Here is a 16,918-nt window from a genome sequence, read left to right on the forward strand (position 1 = left end):
TAATTCCCCAATCTCTAATGCGGAGACCAAACATGTACCAACCACTTATCATTTGGCTGGCTCCCTCCACCACTCCTCTGTATAAAATACTTGGCAGTTCTATTGGTAAGATAAAGAAAACATCCCACCAAATAATATTCTTATTGTATTTTATTAAAATTCCTAGTTTTTATAGTTAATGGCAATTTTATATTTTTCACAACGAGTATACATGTCGAACGCACCGTAACAGAGACTTGGTTTGACGTGTATACAAGTCAAACACACTTAACAGGTTAATTTACAACCTGTCCCTGATGTATATTAAAGGTAAATATGATAAGAATGCCACTATTGGATGATGGACTGCTTTCAATCAGGGTTAAAATGAGTTTAAAATGAGTAAAGCATACAGACAGACAACTCTCTGGATCTTAATCCGGGTGCTTTAGAAAGTCACAAGATTTAAGTGACGTGGATTACGGCTGTAAATGAGTGGATTTAGAATGATTTGGTAACGCTGATGGGATGCAACCTTATTGTTGAAATTCACAAAAATAAATAAATAAAAATAAAGGTTTGATAACGATGGGGATAATATTTAACTCTCCTTGGAGTTAATAATTTTAACTAAATTTGAACCTTACATAGTTTTCATGTTGGAACATGCTTAAAACTCAAAGGATACTTTAGATCAGCGTTTCCCAACGGTGGTACGCGAAATATAATCAATAATGGCGGACATAAAAAATTTAAAAAAATGAAAGCATCAAACTATCATAGAAATACAGTAATAAGGTTGGTCTGTCTCAAGATATAGGAGAGAATATAATAGCACATTTAACAGGATTAAAATTGTCTTTCATTGAGTATTTTCCATAACCCGAAAACACAAATGATAAATGGATTTCAAACCTCTTCTATAAAGAAAATTTAGGAAAACCTACATCATTATCATTAAAAGATAAAGAAAATCTAATAGAATTATCATGTGACAGAACTTAAATGATAACTGTGTAAAGATCTGCTTAAAGAGACTGGATTGTAATAAGTAAGCTCTATCCAAGCAACATTAAATTTAATTGGTACTTACAGGTAGTTGAATGCTTAAAAGAAATTAATTTAGAAGATTTGGGCACAAATATAATAATCCTAAAGAAGAACTTTGTAAATTAATTAATAATTTTGAAGAGAAAAATATGTGCGCAATTTTTAATTATTTAAAAAAAGTTTTAAAACTAAGATCTTACACTTTACAAAGTTTATAAAATGATCGTGAACTTGGAACTCCTTTGTAGCAGATACATTGTATCTCTATACAAATAAAGATAATAATAGTAAAAAGGGAAGGGATTAGCCATGAGGTTAGCATACTGGACTCCCACGCGGAGGTCCCGGATTCGAATCCAGCAGCTGACCCTTTAGATTTTCTCTTCCTAGGAGCTTCTTACAGCTCACTGTCCGGTGATGGACAGTGTTGTCTGTAAAGAGAGAACACTGTCCGGAGGCCGGCAGTGTACTGGAAAAAGCTCCGGGCGCTAATAACCTCAGCTGTTGATGCGCAAAAAAAAAAAAAAATAATAATAGTAAAATAACAAACTCGGAATAACAAATTTCACGAAATACAATCATTTTTACGAAGTAGTACAATTTAGTATGATGTACTACCAAGTGGTACTCGAGCCAAAATAAGGTTGGGATACGCTGCTTTAGATAAAAGCGTCCAAGTCAAAAAAAAACAAAATCGTATGCGACTGCAATATGGTGAACATTTCCGACGAAAATTCGACGGTAAAAACCTATAATTTGACAAGATAGAATACTTTACTTTCCAGTATTAGACATAAGTTTGAACTAAAACTATGAAAAACGGAAGTTAAAGTCTGCATTCCACGTCAGAAGAGATTTCGCATCTCACTCTCAATGATTTGCCACTCACTATTTCTCACACTTAACCATCACAGGAACAAAAGTAGGTTACTAAATTGCAAAGTAACAACTAGAAAAAAAAAATACTTTAAGGCTACTTCAAAAAAATAAAAAATAAGAATAAAAAATAATAAAAATAGAAATGCCAAATCACTATTCACGATGACCTGGCAATTTATCCCACTTTCTGTGAAGGTACATGGTGCTAATGAGACGTACTATGTGTTAAATGATTATTAATATACCGTTTTGACAATTTATTTACCAAAAATAATTTTGATAGAAATGTAGGACAACCGAAGAAGAAAAAAGGCTTTCTCTTTTTGTCACAAAATGTAATTAATTTTGTCCCCTTTGGGTTATTTTGTTCCATGGTAAATGTTCTTCAAAGGAGATACCTTCAGAATGCAGGACCTTCAACCAACATTGCTTCACACACTATTTTAGTTAATGTCAATTTTAACCAACATCCGATTAATTCATTCTATTTTATTTTTCCTACTTTCTCTAATAGTTTCTCTGGATTTAGTCTTGAAATCTTACACTAGGATGGTACAGGTGTTAGCCTATGCTGATGATGTGGCTTTATTGGCACGATCTCAAGCAGAGCTAAAGGCGATATTCTTGGAAATGGAAGTAGCGGCCAAAAAAGAGTTTGGATTGGAGGTTAAATGCCATTGTTTTGACCCGAGCAGATGAGCAAAGATTACGCAGGTGGGGAAAGGAAAATATTAAGGAGAATATTAGGACCTGGCGAGGATAGAGAAAGGCTTCAGAATCTCAGGACGAACCAAGAAGTGGCTGAACTGTTTGTGGGAGCCTGATATTGTGTCTTGCATAAAAGGCAGGAAGACTGCGATGGTTTGGGAAGTGCTCGAACTCCGATACTGGAATAGCCTTCAGCTGGCCGGTTACAGCCGTTTGAATGTTTTCAACTGTCCCAAAATGAGTTCCCTTGAGGTGATTTTTCAACTTCGGGAAGAGATAAAAGTCACAAGGACTCAAGTCAGGCGAATAAGGAGGCTGAGGAGCCACAGGAATGTTTTTACGGGCCAAAAGAAAGTTTTTCAAACGGTCAATCAACACTTTTATCGAGAGGTTCTTGAAAAACTTCGAAAAAGGGTCATTCGTGTGAGACCAAACATCAAGAACAAGTGGGTGTTGCATCACGATAATGCTCCTTGTCACACAGCAATTTCAATAAACGAGTTTTTGGCCGGTAAAAACATTCCTGTGGCTCCTCAGCCTCTCTTATTCGCCTGACTTGAGTCCTTGTGACTGTGAATTTGGACCTCATTATTTCACCTTCCTTCGACAAGCCTAACAGTAATACTATTCGACGTCTGCTCCAATCTTCAACGATTTCAATCTCTTCAGTCTAAAATTCTCCGAACTATTGTTAACGCTCCATTTTACGTTTCAAATCTTGATGTGATGTGATAACAGAAGAAAAATATATAATTTTTAATTATAAAAATTATAACTAGTGGTGCCAGTCAGACGCTAGTATTTAGACCAAGTGCCGCGGTCAGTGCACGGGCAAAAAAAGGACCGCCCGCCAAAGACACACCGCTTTCAAAAGGGCCATTATACGGTCAGTATACAGTGACCACCTGGCTACAAACACTCAAAAGACCGAATACCTGGCTACAGCCCTTTGATAACTTCCAACGCCTGTCACCCGGCCTATTCAAGACTAGGGTCAACACACGGCAAGAGATGTTTGAGTGTGACCCGTAATTACAAGACTTGTCAATGTGTGGTGATGGCTATATATGGTCTCTCTACAGGAAGTGGGGAATCAGTCGATGATTGTTCTTCAGTATTTTACCAGCGTAACATCAAGATTCTACCAGCGAGTTACACCGCGAGCGCGTCCCTATCTAAGTATTTAAACATATATCTATTTAACGTCATTATAGTTGTGCATTCTAGTTACAATTTAAATCATTTTAAATTATTGTAGTATATCTTTACAAACGTCTAAATTATTGTTAAAATATATATTTATTTATTTTCGTAAACTCGTAATTCATATTCCGAATATCAACTCATTAAAATCTCTAACTAATTCCCGCATCATAAACCTCCTCTTCAAGTCATCTGAACCCATTACACTATCCACACAGACCTGGAAATTCTTTTTGTAGCTCCAAGTTGCACGAACTCGCTATAAAAGTTTTCATCAGAACTTGCAGTTCTCATTCCAATCCTCTTGTCCGCCATTTATCAACTCATCACCATCCAGATCATCCTCCCAGACGATTAAAATCAGCCAGTGGCCTCGCGATTTTTTCTCTTCTGAAGAGAGTACCTAGTCCTGGGAGACGACTTAGGGAGTATTATCTCACTGGGTAACTTCTCTCCTCAATTTTTTTTTTTTTTTTTTTGCATTGGCTTCCGCCATACAGCCAGCATCGTCTAGGTGCTTATCACTAGAATATCACTCACTCTCCATTCTTACCTACAAATACATTCGCTTCACACATTCATCATTCTACTATATACTGCTATTTACATAAACTACTGCTAATGGATGGAGCAGCACTCTGTGCTCCTGCCATCCTTATAGCTTAACCGAAATTAAAATCACCGTAATCCTTCTCTAAGCATTTTCTTCCATTCATTCTAATTCGGCTATAGCTTCTAACTACATTCATATTTCATTGCTAGCTCTGCTATCGACTTAAGCACATAAATGTTGGTGGAGAATATAATGTCTTCGTAGCGAAATGGTGCATCTAAATACCTGTATATATCGTCAAACATTCGTTTCCTTTCTATCACATAACGTGGACATATCATTATTACATGTTTGAAATCTTCCTCCTCATTGCAATCTACGCAAAGAGGAGAGGACCTTTTGTTGATCCTGTGAAGATACGATCCGCACACCGCGTGGTTCGCTCTCAGCCTGCTTATTGTCGTAACAACCCATTTATTAGTGCCAGTTCCCTTAAACCATGGTTGTCTAGGTAACTGATCTGCCATAGTTTTATAGAATCTACCTTTATCACCATTATTGTAATCTGTCTGCCATTTTTGTAGTGCTGCTTTTGCAATTATACCCTTGATCTCGGTGTGTGGTAATTTATAATTAGCCATTTCCCCACTATTGGTGGCTTCCTTTGCAAGTGTATCAACAATTTCATTCTCTTTTATACCACAATGACCCCTTACCCACAAGAAATTAATGCAGACTCCCTTCTCTTTAAAGATGGCAATAGTTTCTACAATCTCTGCGATAATGTGATTCATTCCTGCAGACTGGTTGTGTATATGTGATAATTTACACAACGCACTCTGGCTGTCACTAATAATGGTATATTTTTTCTCCGACAACGAATAAATATATTTTAAAGCCGTTAAAATAGCAATTAGCTCCGCTGTATAGATGGACGCCTCATCTTCTAATTTAATTATCGTAAAATAGTTCCGAACTGGATCATACACAGCACTTCCGACTTTATTATTGATTTTGGACCCATCTGTAAATAAATGATATGAGCCCGGATAATGGGAAGAAATGTAATCTTCGAAGGCCGCGGTTCTCATCTTTTCCGGTACCTTTATCAAGTCGAAGGAAGTGTTAACACTTAATTCGCTCAATAAATGTTCGTATTTTAAGTTGTACACATCTAACTTATTATTAGAATATACCTTATCTCTAAAGGTAGAGATTCTAATAAAACTTTCTGTGTAAATGGGGCCTTTCTTTTTTGTCCAATATTTGTGAGTGAGGACTTCGGTATTTAATTGGCTTATTTTATTATAAATTATCCGGTTCGTGGCTAATTTTTTTAAGACATATCGATCGGACAGTACTTCTATTCTATAAGCGAGCGGTAATTCGCCAGCCTCTGCGTACATTACGTCCACAGGTGTGCTGTTCAAGAATCCGAGACACAATCTGATACATTTATTTTGTAGTACGTGAAGGGGTCGCATAACATACTTGCAGGCCTGACCATACAGAAAACACCCGTAATCCAGTACCGCTGGCCCTGTAGAACATTAGTGGAGTTAGTAGTGGTGTCAGTTATTGTCATCGTTACTTATAGCGTATCTGCGCTGGTGTAACTTAACTAATAAAGTAAAAAAAATAAAAAATTAATTTCAACCATCATTAACTTACTTTTTTCTGCAACCATGTAGGGAAGTTCTCATTACTCAATTAAAATCAGCTGTGTAATGCCCAACTTCCCACACTTGTGGGGGGAAATTCCCATTAGTGTCACTTTCCGCACAAGTGAGTGGAAAAACTTTATTGTGCTTCCTTGATATAAGAAGTTTTGTTATTAACATAAATATTTTCTGTAAAACTCTAATAAGCTTATTTAAATTTATTTTATCTAAATAATTAAAAAACGAATATTAAAAAATAAAATAAAAATTGAAAGGAATATAGAAATAAAAATAATACTTTAATAAATAATTAGATATTTTTAATTATAACAGTTAAAAAGGTTATAGTGTTACCTTATAGAAATTTAAAATGGATTCTAGTGATTCCTGTTTAGAAAACACTCCTCCATCAATAAAAGAAACAGCAGAAAATGTAATAAGTAATGTGAATACGTAAGTAATGTAAATAATTGTAATATAACAATAAATGTTTATAATAAATAAATTACTTTTTGTAGACTGTAAAAATGAAATTTTTAATTTTAAATTTAAAATAAATAAATGGTTGCAGAAAAAATATAATATTTAACTCTAGTGTAAAGTATTTTCCTCACACTCGGCAATTTGCACTTGCACTCGCATCGCTTCGCTCGATCGTGCGTGCAAACCCTGCCTCGCGTGAGGAAAAGTACTACTTTCCACACTTGTTAAATAAATAACTATTCATCATAATAAATTGGTAAAATTCAATGACAAATTAGAAAATATAAGTACTCTCCCGACAATATGATTTTATCATATGTGTTACTTTCTTCTAGTCGACAACAACAATATCACAAGTTACGCCTAAGAAAGTGGGATATTAATGAATTATTTGTTCAAGATAGTGAGCCGGGCCAAAGGTTATTACCACTTCGAAATATGTGACTTCGAAGAAAGTGTTTCATCGTTAATAGACGAACAACAAAGATATTTTGTTAAAAAAAATAATTGAAAGTAGCCATTTTTTGAAATGTTAAGTTAGAAGTTCTACTGTTCAAGACTTTATTTAATTTCTGTGTCTCTATGTATCTGTAAACAGTCACAATTAGCATGTCTACATTCTTTTTTTAATTTTCGCCTGTAGTAGTCCCGTTGTGTGCACAGAACAAACTGGCGATTTTTGCTTTTTCGTTGGATACTTCAACAGTTAATATTATACGTTCTGCGATGATTTTATAATTGAATGGCATTGTCAATATTTTTTTTTTTTAAATCCTGGAAAATAATCAAATTTAATTTGGTAAATTATGAGGTAAAAAATTTTAGCGTCGATGATAACATGATAAAAAATATTTAAATTGAAAATAATCTCCATTGCTATTTATATATTTTTTTCACACCTCTCCGGCAGTTTATGAATGCCAAGCCAAAAAAACAGTTCTTTTGAAGCGAACCAGTTATCGAGCCATTTTCATACGAATTGAAGCGTTCTTCAACGAAAGCGAGTAGATGATAATTGGACGGAGCCAAGTCTGGAAAATAAGCTGCATGTGCTAGTATTTCTCAACTGAACGTCTCGATCGTTTCCCTGACCCGATTTAAATCGATCATTTGCTGTTGGTAGCGGATCAGTGTTAACGGTTTCACCAGGTTTTCAGCTGCTCTTAATAGATTACACCCTCCTGATCCCACCAAACACAGAGCATTTGTTTTTTTTTCCAAAGCGATTTGGTCTTGTAGTGGATGTTGATGGCTCGCCTGGATATTCACCCATGATTTACAACGCTTAGGATTCTCAAAATATATCCATTTCTCATCACCTGTCACGATTCGATGGAGAAATGACTTTATTTTGTATCTAATGTAGTAAATTTGGAATGTTAGATATTTGGCAACCCTGTAGAGGGTGTAAGAGAAGGGCTGACCGTTAGGGGTAGCTAGAGGGTTGCAGGTAGTTGGAGACATTCCTTGGTTGAGTTGAGTTGAGTTTGGTCACTCTTTATGGAAGTTATGCTTTATGGTTTGTGTGTTATGCCTTATGAATTAAGAGAATAAACTATATTTATGTTAATTAGTGTTTATTCAAACCCTTAAGAATTAAGTATATTATTATTATGGTTTATGTGTTTTAGTTATTGTGTGTTTTCTCCCATCTTTATTTTTATTTTTCATTTATTTTACACTAACGATCACCATTTCACAAGTGGTTTTTCGATTTTCTTGCTGTCTTTCATTCAGTTCATGGGCAGAACCCATTTTCCCACTTTCAGGAATCTTTCCCCTAGCTTTCAAACGGATGGAGACAGGCTTCCTACGTCACATTCAATTGATCCACAAGTTCTTGTTGAGTTTGAGTTACCATCTTCATCCAATAAGGCTTGCAATTCCGTTGTCTGCGAACTTTTTCCGTGGTTTCCCACACACTCTTCGTTTCTCACATCAAAGATAACCACTTTTGAATTTTTGTTTGAACCACTCGAAACACTGTGTTTGAGCATATTCACCATAAGCTTCGACAAGCATTAAATGCAATTCTGCAGTAGATTTTTTTTTTCAAATGATAACAGAAAAACAATTCTGTCTGCAAATCGTACTTTGTATGCACAAAACTACTCATATTTAAGGTTATAGATGGAACTTGGGTTGTTGTGTTTTGAAAATCTTCGTCAGGGAGATGATGGCGCTGCAGTAGCGGTCTTACGATACCTAAACTGATAGCTAGCGCTATCTAATTGAAGCGAACGTAGAGCAAACCAAGGTGAGGCCGAGATAAACTGAACAACAGCAGAAGGTAACCCTAGGGCTACCTGAAGATTTCACGATGACATATTGTTCGGTTACTTTTATAGAAAATAAAAATTAAAAAAAAAAGCATGATACACAAAAAAAAGGTTATAACAAAGAATAAGTGAATAGAACGATTAACTTGTAACAATGACATTGATTCATTACATTAAATGAATATTAGAGAAAGTGCAATTACCCCACTTAACGCACAAATAAAAACAAAATCTTGAGTTCTTAAAACATCTGTAGTGAAATAACAATGATGACTACCCTTTTTCTTTAAAGACAAGAACCGTTTCTCTAAATTTATTACCGTCACTTAACTGGTCACTCACTTAGCGTTAATCATTTTGATAATGATCTTAATGAATAATTTATTAAATATTCTAAATGGAAATTTAGGTTAAAATATATTATTTAAAAATCTATAACCAACTGCTTCCTTATTAAGAAAGTAGTACGTGAGTTTATATGGGAAAGGCTTATTTCATTCTGGAAACAGTCGGGCTGAGTTAATGAGCACACAAGGAATGACCCTGGCATACCTCCGCTCCCAAAAAAAAAGACCAAGAACCACTAAGGAAGTTTTAAGGAAGAATTCAGGATAAACTACCCCAGTCTAATACACTAGAACTATAAAAATATATTCACTTAAAAAATTCGCTGAAATATTGAATTAAAATATATGAAAGGATTACCAGCTGTTGACAGAAATTATTCTATAGCAGGGCAAAGAGATCTTACTTACTTAGTGAAAATCAGTCCTCTCCCAGATCTACTACAGCTCCATCCGACGAACATTTGCTTGGTTAATAAGCCTTTTTTAGGCTGGTTGTTTATCCATTTAAATTTCATCACAAAAAGTTGAGATCCAGTCGCTTCTCCAACAACTCGTGCACTGCAATCCTTATCTTCATACCCTTAAAACATGGCTTCGGTGATGGAACCAAGTCTAAACATAAAGTTTTCACTCTAAATTAATAATAATCATTAAAGATAAATAACAAAAGATCTATGAAATGAGGAATAAAACAAAATAACCAAAATCCAGCTGAGAATTAGATAGAAAAATTAATAATAATCTTTCGCAAACTTTAATGTCAGTAGGTATTAAATAAAATCCAAAAAAATTCGGAGTTGATTCAACAAGATAGAGTTACGAGCTCTGTTCAAAAAGTATCGCGAATTTTGTGCTTTTTCAAAAATTATTTATTTATTCATGAATATCTTATTTTGCCCCCTTCAGATATTTTACACTTGCGCCATCAACGTTTTTTTCAATCCTCGAAGCACTTTAAAAAATCATTTTTTGTGATCTTGTTCAGCTCCTCCTTCGATGCCGGCTTTATCTCCTCAATCATAGCATACCGTCCTCCTTTCATGGGCCTCCTCAGGTTCGTGGAACAAGAAAAAGTCACAATGAGCCAGATCTGGGGGAATACGGTGGCTGGCGGCATCATTAGTGCGTTGTTTTTGGCCAAAAATTCGTGTCGAAATTGAGCAATTTTGGTACGAATTTCGCGGCGACCCCGTCTCATGCCCAAATCATTGGTAAAAAATCGAATGGCACGAGCCAAATCGATATGTTTAGGTCTTCAGCAACTTCTTTAACGATGATTCGACGATTGCCCAATACTATTTTCTTCACTTCATCAATGTTTTCGTTGTTGTTGTTGTTGTTGTGCTCGAGCGTCCGGCATGCTTTTCGTCGTTCACTTCTTCTCAGCCCTCTGAGAGACATTTTGTACCACCGTAAACATTGCTTCGGTCCAAGGTAGCTTCACCGTATATGTCACAGTTAACATTAGGAATGCGTCCGCGCACTTAATTTTTGTTTTTCACGCAAAAGACTCTTTTTGGAATAGGCAAAAATCGAAGACGAGCCAAAACACGCGCAAGCAAAGCAGCTGTCAAAAATTAACTGAACATTCAAAATGACCGAACTTGTCGGCATAAGTGAGAGACATGAGTACCAACATAACGCCACAAAAAAATCGAAAATCGAATATACGTAATCTGCTGAAATTCAAAATTCGCGATACTTTTTGAACAGACCTCGTATTTGGATGAGGTATACGGAATATGGTCTCTTTATGGCAAGTGACCCAGGAGGCGATCTCGCAGAGGTTTTTTTTTTGCTGTATATATAAAAGATAACTTTATGAAAATTTGAACAATTATTTCATTTATTACATTTCTTGTTGTCACCATTGTCACCATGAACCTCCATACCTCTTTGTATGGTGCTTTCCTAAAGAAGAAATAAAATTGTAACTAAAAGAGGAACATCAATATCTAATGCTCAAACTAATTTTAATGGTAATTCCATTGTTGCAGATGTCGCCCAACCTATCTGGTACAGCGACAGGTTTATTTCTGGCCGAAGCAGAAGTAATTAGTACACCAAAATCACAACCACTTCAAGCTTCAAAAAAGTTACTAGGTGCACAATACGAATGGCACATAGTTTGGAGAAATGTCCTTGGATTTATATATTTACACGTTGGAGCATTATATGGATTATATTTAGCATTTATAGTAGGAAAAGTTCATACTTTTTTATGGGGTAAGTACAACATAAAATCCATTAAAGCATAAACTTCACAGATAAGTATTAACTGTCAAGTATTTTTATTGCTACTTGACAATTGAGCCGTTTATTTTGAAAGTGGGGCAAGTCCATTTTTGAAAAAATGAAGTTAATGGTAATTATAAACAAAACTTAGTATGATCTTTTTATCTGTAAACAATTTAGAGTCAAAAAAATTCAGAATCCTAATATTTGGGAGAGGGAAGTTTTAGCTCTTAACAATATTGTAAATATGTTTAATTTGAAAATGGTGCAAGTCCATCTTAGGTTGAAATTATTTAACCGTACAGCAAAATTTAACTCTGGTTGCTGTATGGAGAAGCAAATGTGATGGTTTAACATCATGTCTGAATAATGTAGGGTGTTTTTATCTATCTTTCTTTGATATGGTGATTGTACAATATTATATTATTTAATAATAATAAGTACATCTTAATTTTGTGTTTCGATAATAACACCAACATCGGGAAATTTTAGCACTATTGTCTCTGAAAAACTGTAAATTGTATAACATTCGACTTATATTATCGGCTATCAAGTGAGTTGTGTTGTTTTGTGCTCGGTTTACGAAAAAAGTTTCATTATTTGAAAATTAATAACGGATTGTGGTTTATTTTATAAAAAGAAAAAATGGCTGAAACCGATTACAACGGTAATTATAACTCTGATGCATCTGAAAGTGAATTTGGTAGGTAACAAAAATGAAATAGAAATACTTTTCTGGGTAATATCGCCATTTATATTTTTCAATGTTTGTAGAAATAAGACCCATGACAATCGATAATAAAAGAAGAATCTTGGAATCAGAATCTGAATACGACGGCATTTCGGACCAAAATGATTCAAAAAAAATAAGAATAGTTGAACTATTGATTAGTATTTTGTTTTTATTGTTAAAAAAAGACTGATCATACTGAAATATTATCCATTTAAATCAACGATTACAATAATTCATTAACTTTGAAAGTGAGGCAAGTCCATTTAGTTATAATAAAACCTTAATTTTTCTTAGCCAGCACTATAAACACATTTGGATTATAAACTTACATTATCTAACACCACAAAATACAAAAAATATGTCTATTAATATTTACCAATATTTTTAAATTTATGGAACCGCAAAACCTTAAATAGAAATAACAAAAAATGGACTTGCCCCACTTTCAAAGTAAACGGCACAATTATTATTTTATGGTCTAGTCTAGTATCTTAAAAAATGTAACTTACAGCTTTTTAAAATTTTGTTTTGTTTCTTTCAGCATTTTTTTACGCTTCATTAGGAGCAATGGGTATTACCGCTGGAGCACATCGACTATGGGCTCACAAATCCTACAAAGCAAAATGGCAATTAAGACTACTGTTAGCTGCATTCCAATCGATTGCATTTCAAAATCATATATACGAATGGGTTAGAGATCACAGAGTACATCATAAATTTACTGACACTGATGCAGATCCACATAATTCCAAAAGAGGTTTCTTTTTCTCACATATGGGCTGGCTAATGGTAAAGAAACATGCTGACGTTAAAGCTAAAGGAAAAGTAGTTGATATGAGCGACATTGATAAAGATTGGGTGGTTTCGTTTCAAAGAAAGTAAGTAGCACAAAATTTATTTTGCACAAAATAATTATTCTCGTTAATTTTTATTTCCCCTTAACCATTGTTTCAGCGAAAAAATTGTTGAAAGTATTCCAGAAATTAATGTAAGAGAAATCGAACTCAGAATCCCAGAACGGAGAATAGATGGTTATTTAAACATAAATTTAGTGGAAACCTGTTAGGCGACAGTCATTACTTGCCTAAATGATTTTTTGATAAATTTCAAAACTGCCCAAAATACAAAAAACAATCAAAAAATCAGAAGCACCTGAATTTTCTTTCCTTACAACTGAATTAAAAAAAAAAAATCACTATTTCAAAAAATTACCACAAGTTGTTGATGCAAGAAGTAGTTAGAATTAAAAGTCAAGTTATCCAAACAGTTAAGAACAAGACCCTTTTTTTTTTTTATATTTAAAATTGCATTTTGTTATTCCAATAATCGCAATAAAAATTTCATTATGATTCTTTTTCTATTACAGATATTATACTATTATAATGCCAATACTATGTTTTTTAATACCTACTGTGGTACCAGTTTATCTGTGGAACGAAAGTTGGTCAAGTTCCTGGTATATTGCTGGAGTCCTCAGATATACCTTATCATTGAATGGAACTTGGTTGGTTAACAGTGCAGCACACATCTGGGGAACAAAACCTTATGATAAGTAAGTTAGTTATTCCTATATAAACATGCATTAAATATGTTTATTAATTAGGTACATCAGAGATAAATTGAAAAAATTCTAACTAAAAATCGAAAACATATTTAAAGAAAAGTGAACGTTGTTTTATTTTAGTAAAATTAGTCAAATATCATGGTGCATATTTGCTAACCATCTTGATAGTCGATTTGACTGCAAAAACGAATAAAAAATTTGAAACAAAGGTAGACTTGAAAAAATTTAGTCATTAAAGTGACTACATGCTGGCCAGTGTAAATTCTATTTTTAAACATTTGAAAACAAAAACAATTTTGTTTTCATTCCCTTAATAAAAACTAAGAAAATTAACTGATACAATTAATTTGGATTATTTTGGGGCATATGCACTTTAGAACCGAGAAATAAACCTCTAGTTGTTATTCAACTAATCTTCCAAAACGTAGAAATAAGAATTCAAAAGTAAAAGTAGAAACTTTTCTTAAAAAATTAGGTGTAAAAGGTGACATTAAAAAAATAAATTACTCAGCTGAACCAGAGCTATAATTTTAAACACTGGAATTCAAATAATCCATTATGAAATTATTAAACGATGCAAAATCTTTAAATAATAATAAACATTGAAACTGCTAACAAATAGAATCCCAGGGTTTATTAAATAAAAAACTTTTAATCTCTTACAAATACCCAAAACCATGGACTTGACTCCACTATTCAATTATTAATTAATAATTAAATTAAAGATTAAAATTGCTAGAAATAAAATTAAAGTATTAATTAATGGGAAATTAATAATTTAGAAGTATCACAACAATAAATAATTACAAGATGCTGAGGAGGACTTTATTAAATATTGAGGTCCTTTCCAGAATAGCTTACCTAAGGCACCCATGTTAAACAAACTGAACAATTCGCATTACTTAAACAGTAAAATTCAGCTTCAAGTACTTCAACGCTTAAAATTTTCATATAGAATATTTTCATTAATAGTTACCATTATAATCAAATAACTTAAATGATATTAGAATCACTCTAGTGTGGAGTTAATTTAGTTAATTTGTCATTATTTGGCCCTATTTATGCCTAACCTTGTGGAGCAATACTCGTTGCAATTATTACAATAACTACTGGTCTGTTTGTAAGTATTTTAAATAATAATAGTAAATTTATTAATAATAAAAAGAATAATTTAATACTTGAATGTTCTTACACTTTTGAAACTGTAAAGATACCAGCGAAGAGTGAACTGTTATCATCAAAACAAATCAAAGCTACAACTGGCCTAACAGCTGTTGATAAAATATGTCTTCAGATTTAAAACTTTCATAGTAATAGGAATTATTGAATTTTTTCTTAAAAATATTTTTTTAATTAAATTTTATACTTGTTACAAATATTTTTTATATCTTTTTTTTTTTGCAGAAACATAAGCCCAACTGAAAACTTATCAGTAGCCATTGTAGCATTTGGCGAAGGATGGCATAATTACCACCATGCTTTCCCTTGGGATTACAAAACTTCAGAATTTTCTGGATACAAATTTAATTATACAACAGCTTTCATAGATTTCTTCGCTCGTATAGGTTGGGCATATGATTTAAAAACAGTTCCACTGCATATGGTAGAGAAAAGAGCGAACAGAAGTGGCGATGGTAGCCATCATTCGGCTGGTAATAAAAAGAAGGAAAAGCCTCCACATAGTCATGAGGGCGAACTCTGGGGCTGGGATGATCAAGATATGACAACGGAGGAAAAACAAATGGCTGAAATTACACATAAAAAGGAAAACTAATTCCATAGGTTTTTAGATGTTTATTTTACTTCTGATTTTTTTTTTTTTAATTTTTTGTTTGCTTTAAAATAATTTTCAACCACTAAAATCAGATTAAAAATTTAAAATCAAAATTAATTGTGCTGTAGTGATTTTTCTAAAACAAAAGAAGATCAAAAACTCACTAATACGAGCAATGTTTGTAACTCGTAGAAATTAAACTAAATATGATTCCCTTTCAAAAACATTGTTTTGTTGGAGGGAAAATAGCTGTTCCGAAAATTAAAGAATATCTCACTTTAGATTTATGCCCAAGAATGATTCATAAAAATGGTTACAATGAAGTAATTTAGATCACCATTATTTTGTAAAAGTGCATATAGTTAACAATATTTTGATTATCAGTGAGATTTTATTTCTTTATTAAAAAATGAAATGTAATAAAAAAAAAAATGTTTCGTAGTTCAAAAAAAAATTCTTATTAACGCTTTTCATAGCTGTTACTTAAAAAGTATGTAAATGCAAGTGAAACAATTTCCACTTACAGAAGTAAGTGGTTAGAAATGCGAGAGAGCTTAATTTATTTATTGCATTATTATCTGTTAGATTACTGAAAAATAGTATTAATTATGTAAATTAAGCACATAATAAATAACTAAAATGAAGTTTGTTGTATATAAAAGTGTAATGTTAATAGAATTGGAGCTTTTAAATATCACTTTGATATTTAAATGAATATGATGGCTGTCTAATCCTATTATTTTTCTTTCAGCCATTATTGTAATATAGTAAAAATAAATGATTTATATAGTATAATCTTTTTATTTTTTTAATTCATCATCATACCCAGTTTTTAGGAGACTTGTTATTTTCAAATCTAAAAGCATAGATTACATAAATGAACCTATTTTTTTTTTTAGCTAAAATGAAAAGTATGACCATTTTTTTTAGCTCTCTGCTTAAATTTTGTAAACTAAACAGTGTTTTGATGATCAATTTTGCTACATCAGTTTTCTCTTGCTTGCGATAATTTCTTTGCTTTCAAACAAAGACTACCTTGAGGAATTTCCAAGCAAAAGTTATTAGATTAATTGTGTTGAACTCAAACAGTGTCAGCCTGTCCACGAATTAGATGATGATGATAGTTTGGGAACAACAACTAGTGATGATGCCAAAAATAAAAAATAAAAAAAGATTTGATCCATAAGTTTGTCTCTGATTCTTTAAAACAATTAAATTAGCATCAAAACAAAATGTATGCCACAAGCAGTTACTTTCTAGTAAGTGCTGCTATCTAGAGGCTTGCTGTTAAACTAACAAGTTAAAGTACGTAGAAACTGCTGCTACCTACAGGAAATAATAGAAACTAAACTTTTTATTTTAAGGCTTCAATTTTAATTATTCTTATTGAAGAGTATGCTTAAGAAAAATATATTGTCTTCTTAAAGTTCATAAGCTTTGTTTTCTCGTTTATTCAGCGATTTCCTCAGC

At 32.9% G+C, this 16,918-nt stretch overlaps 1 protein-coding gene and 1 long non-coding RNA gene across 2 annotated transcripts in view; one reads left to right on the plus strand and one right to left on the minus strand.

The window, feature by feature from the left end:
* The window catches only part of LOC141458386 (uncharacterized), a 94,334-nt gene extending 81,593 nt beyond the window's left edge, over nt 1–12,741 (minus strand). Inside the window, exons 1-2 of the long non-coding RNA XR_012460910.1 lie at nt 12,620–12,741; nt 9,551–9,754 (exon numbers count right to left, since the gene is read on the minus strand). This is a non-coding gene — a long non-coding RNA (uncharacterized lncRNA). The remainder of the gene's footprint in view (nt 1–9,550; nt 9,755–12,619) is intronic.
* Nucleotides 1–16,243, plus strand: part of LOC141458380 (acyl-CoA Delta-9 desaturase-like) — a 98,723-nt gene extending 82,480 nt beyond the window's left edge. The window contains exons 2-5 of the mRNA XM_074136278.1: nt 11,140–11,368; nt 12,652–12,988; nt 13,477–13,662; nt 15,079–16,243. Of these exons, the coding sequence (XP_073992379.1) occupies nt 11,140–11,368; nt 12,652–12,988; nt 13,477–13,662; nt 15,079–15,448 (1,122 nt within the window). The 3' untranslated portion in view covers nt 15,449–16,243. The remainder of the gene's footprint in view (nt 1–11,139; nt 11,369–12,651; nt 12,989–13,476; nt 13,663–15,078) is intronic.
* The last annotated feature ends 675 nt before the right edge of the window (nt 16,244–16,918 follow it).

The sequence above is a fragment of the Rhodnius prolixus genome, unplaced genomic scaffold (assembly GCF_049639745.1).
Source record: "Rhodnius prolixus isolate KJV_2025 unplaced genomic scaffold, Rpr scaffold_5, whole genome shotgun sequence".
NCBI classification, from domain to species: Eukaryota; Metazoa; Arthropoda; class Insecta; order Hemiptera; family Reduviidae; genus Rhodnius; species Rhodnius prolixus.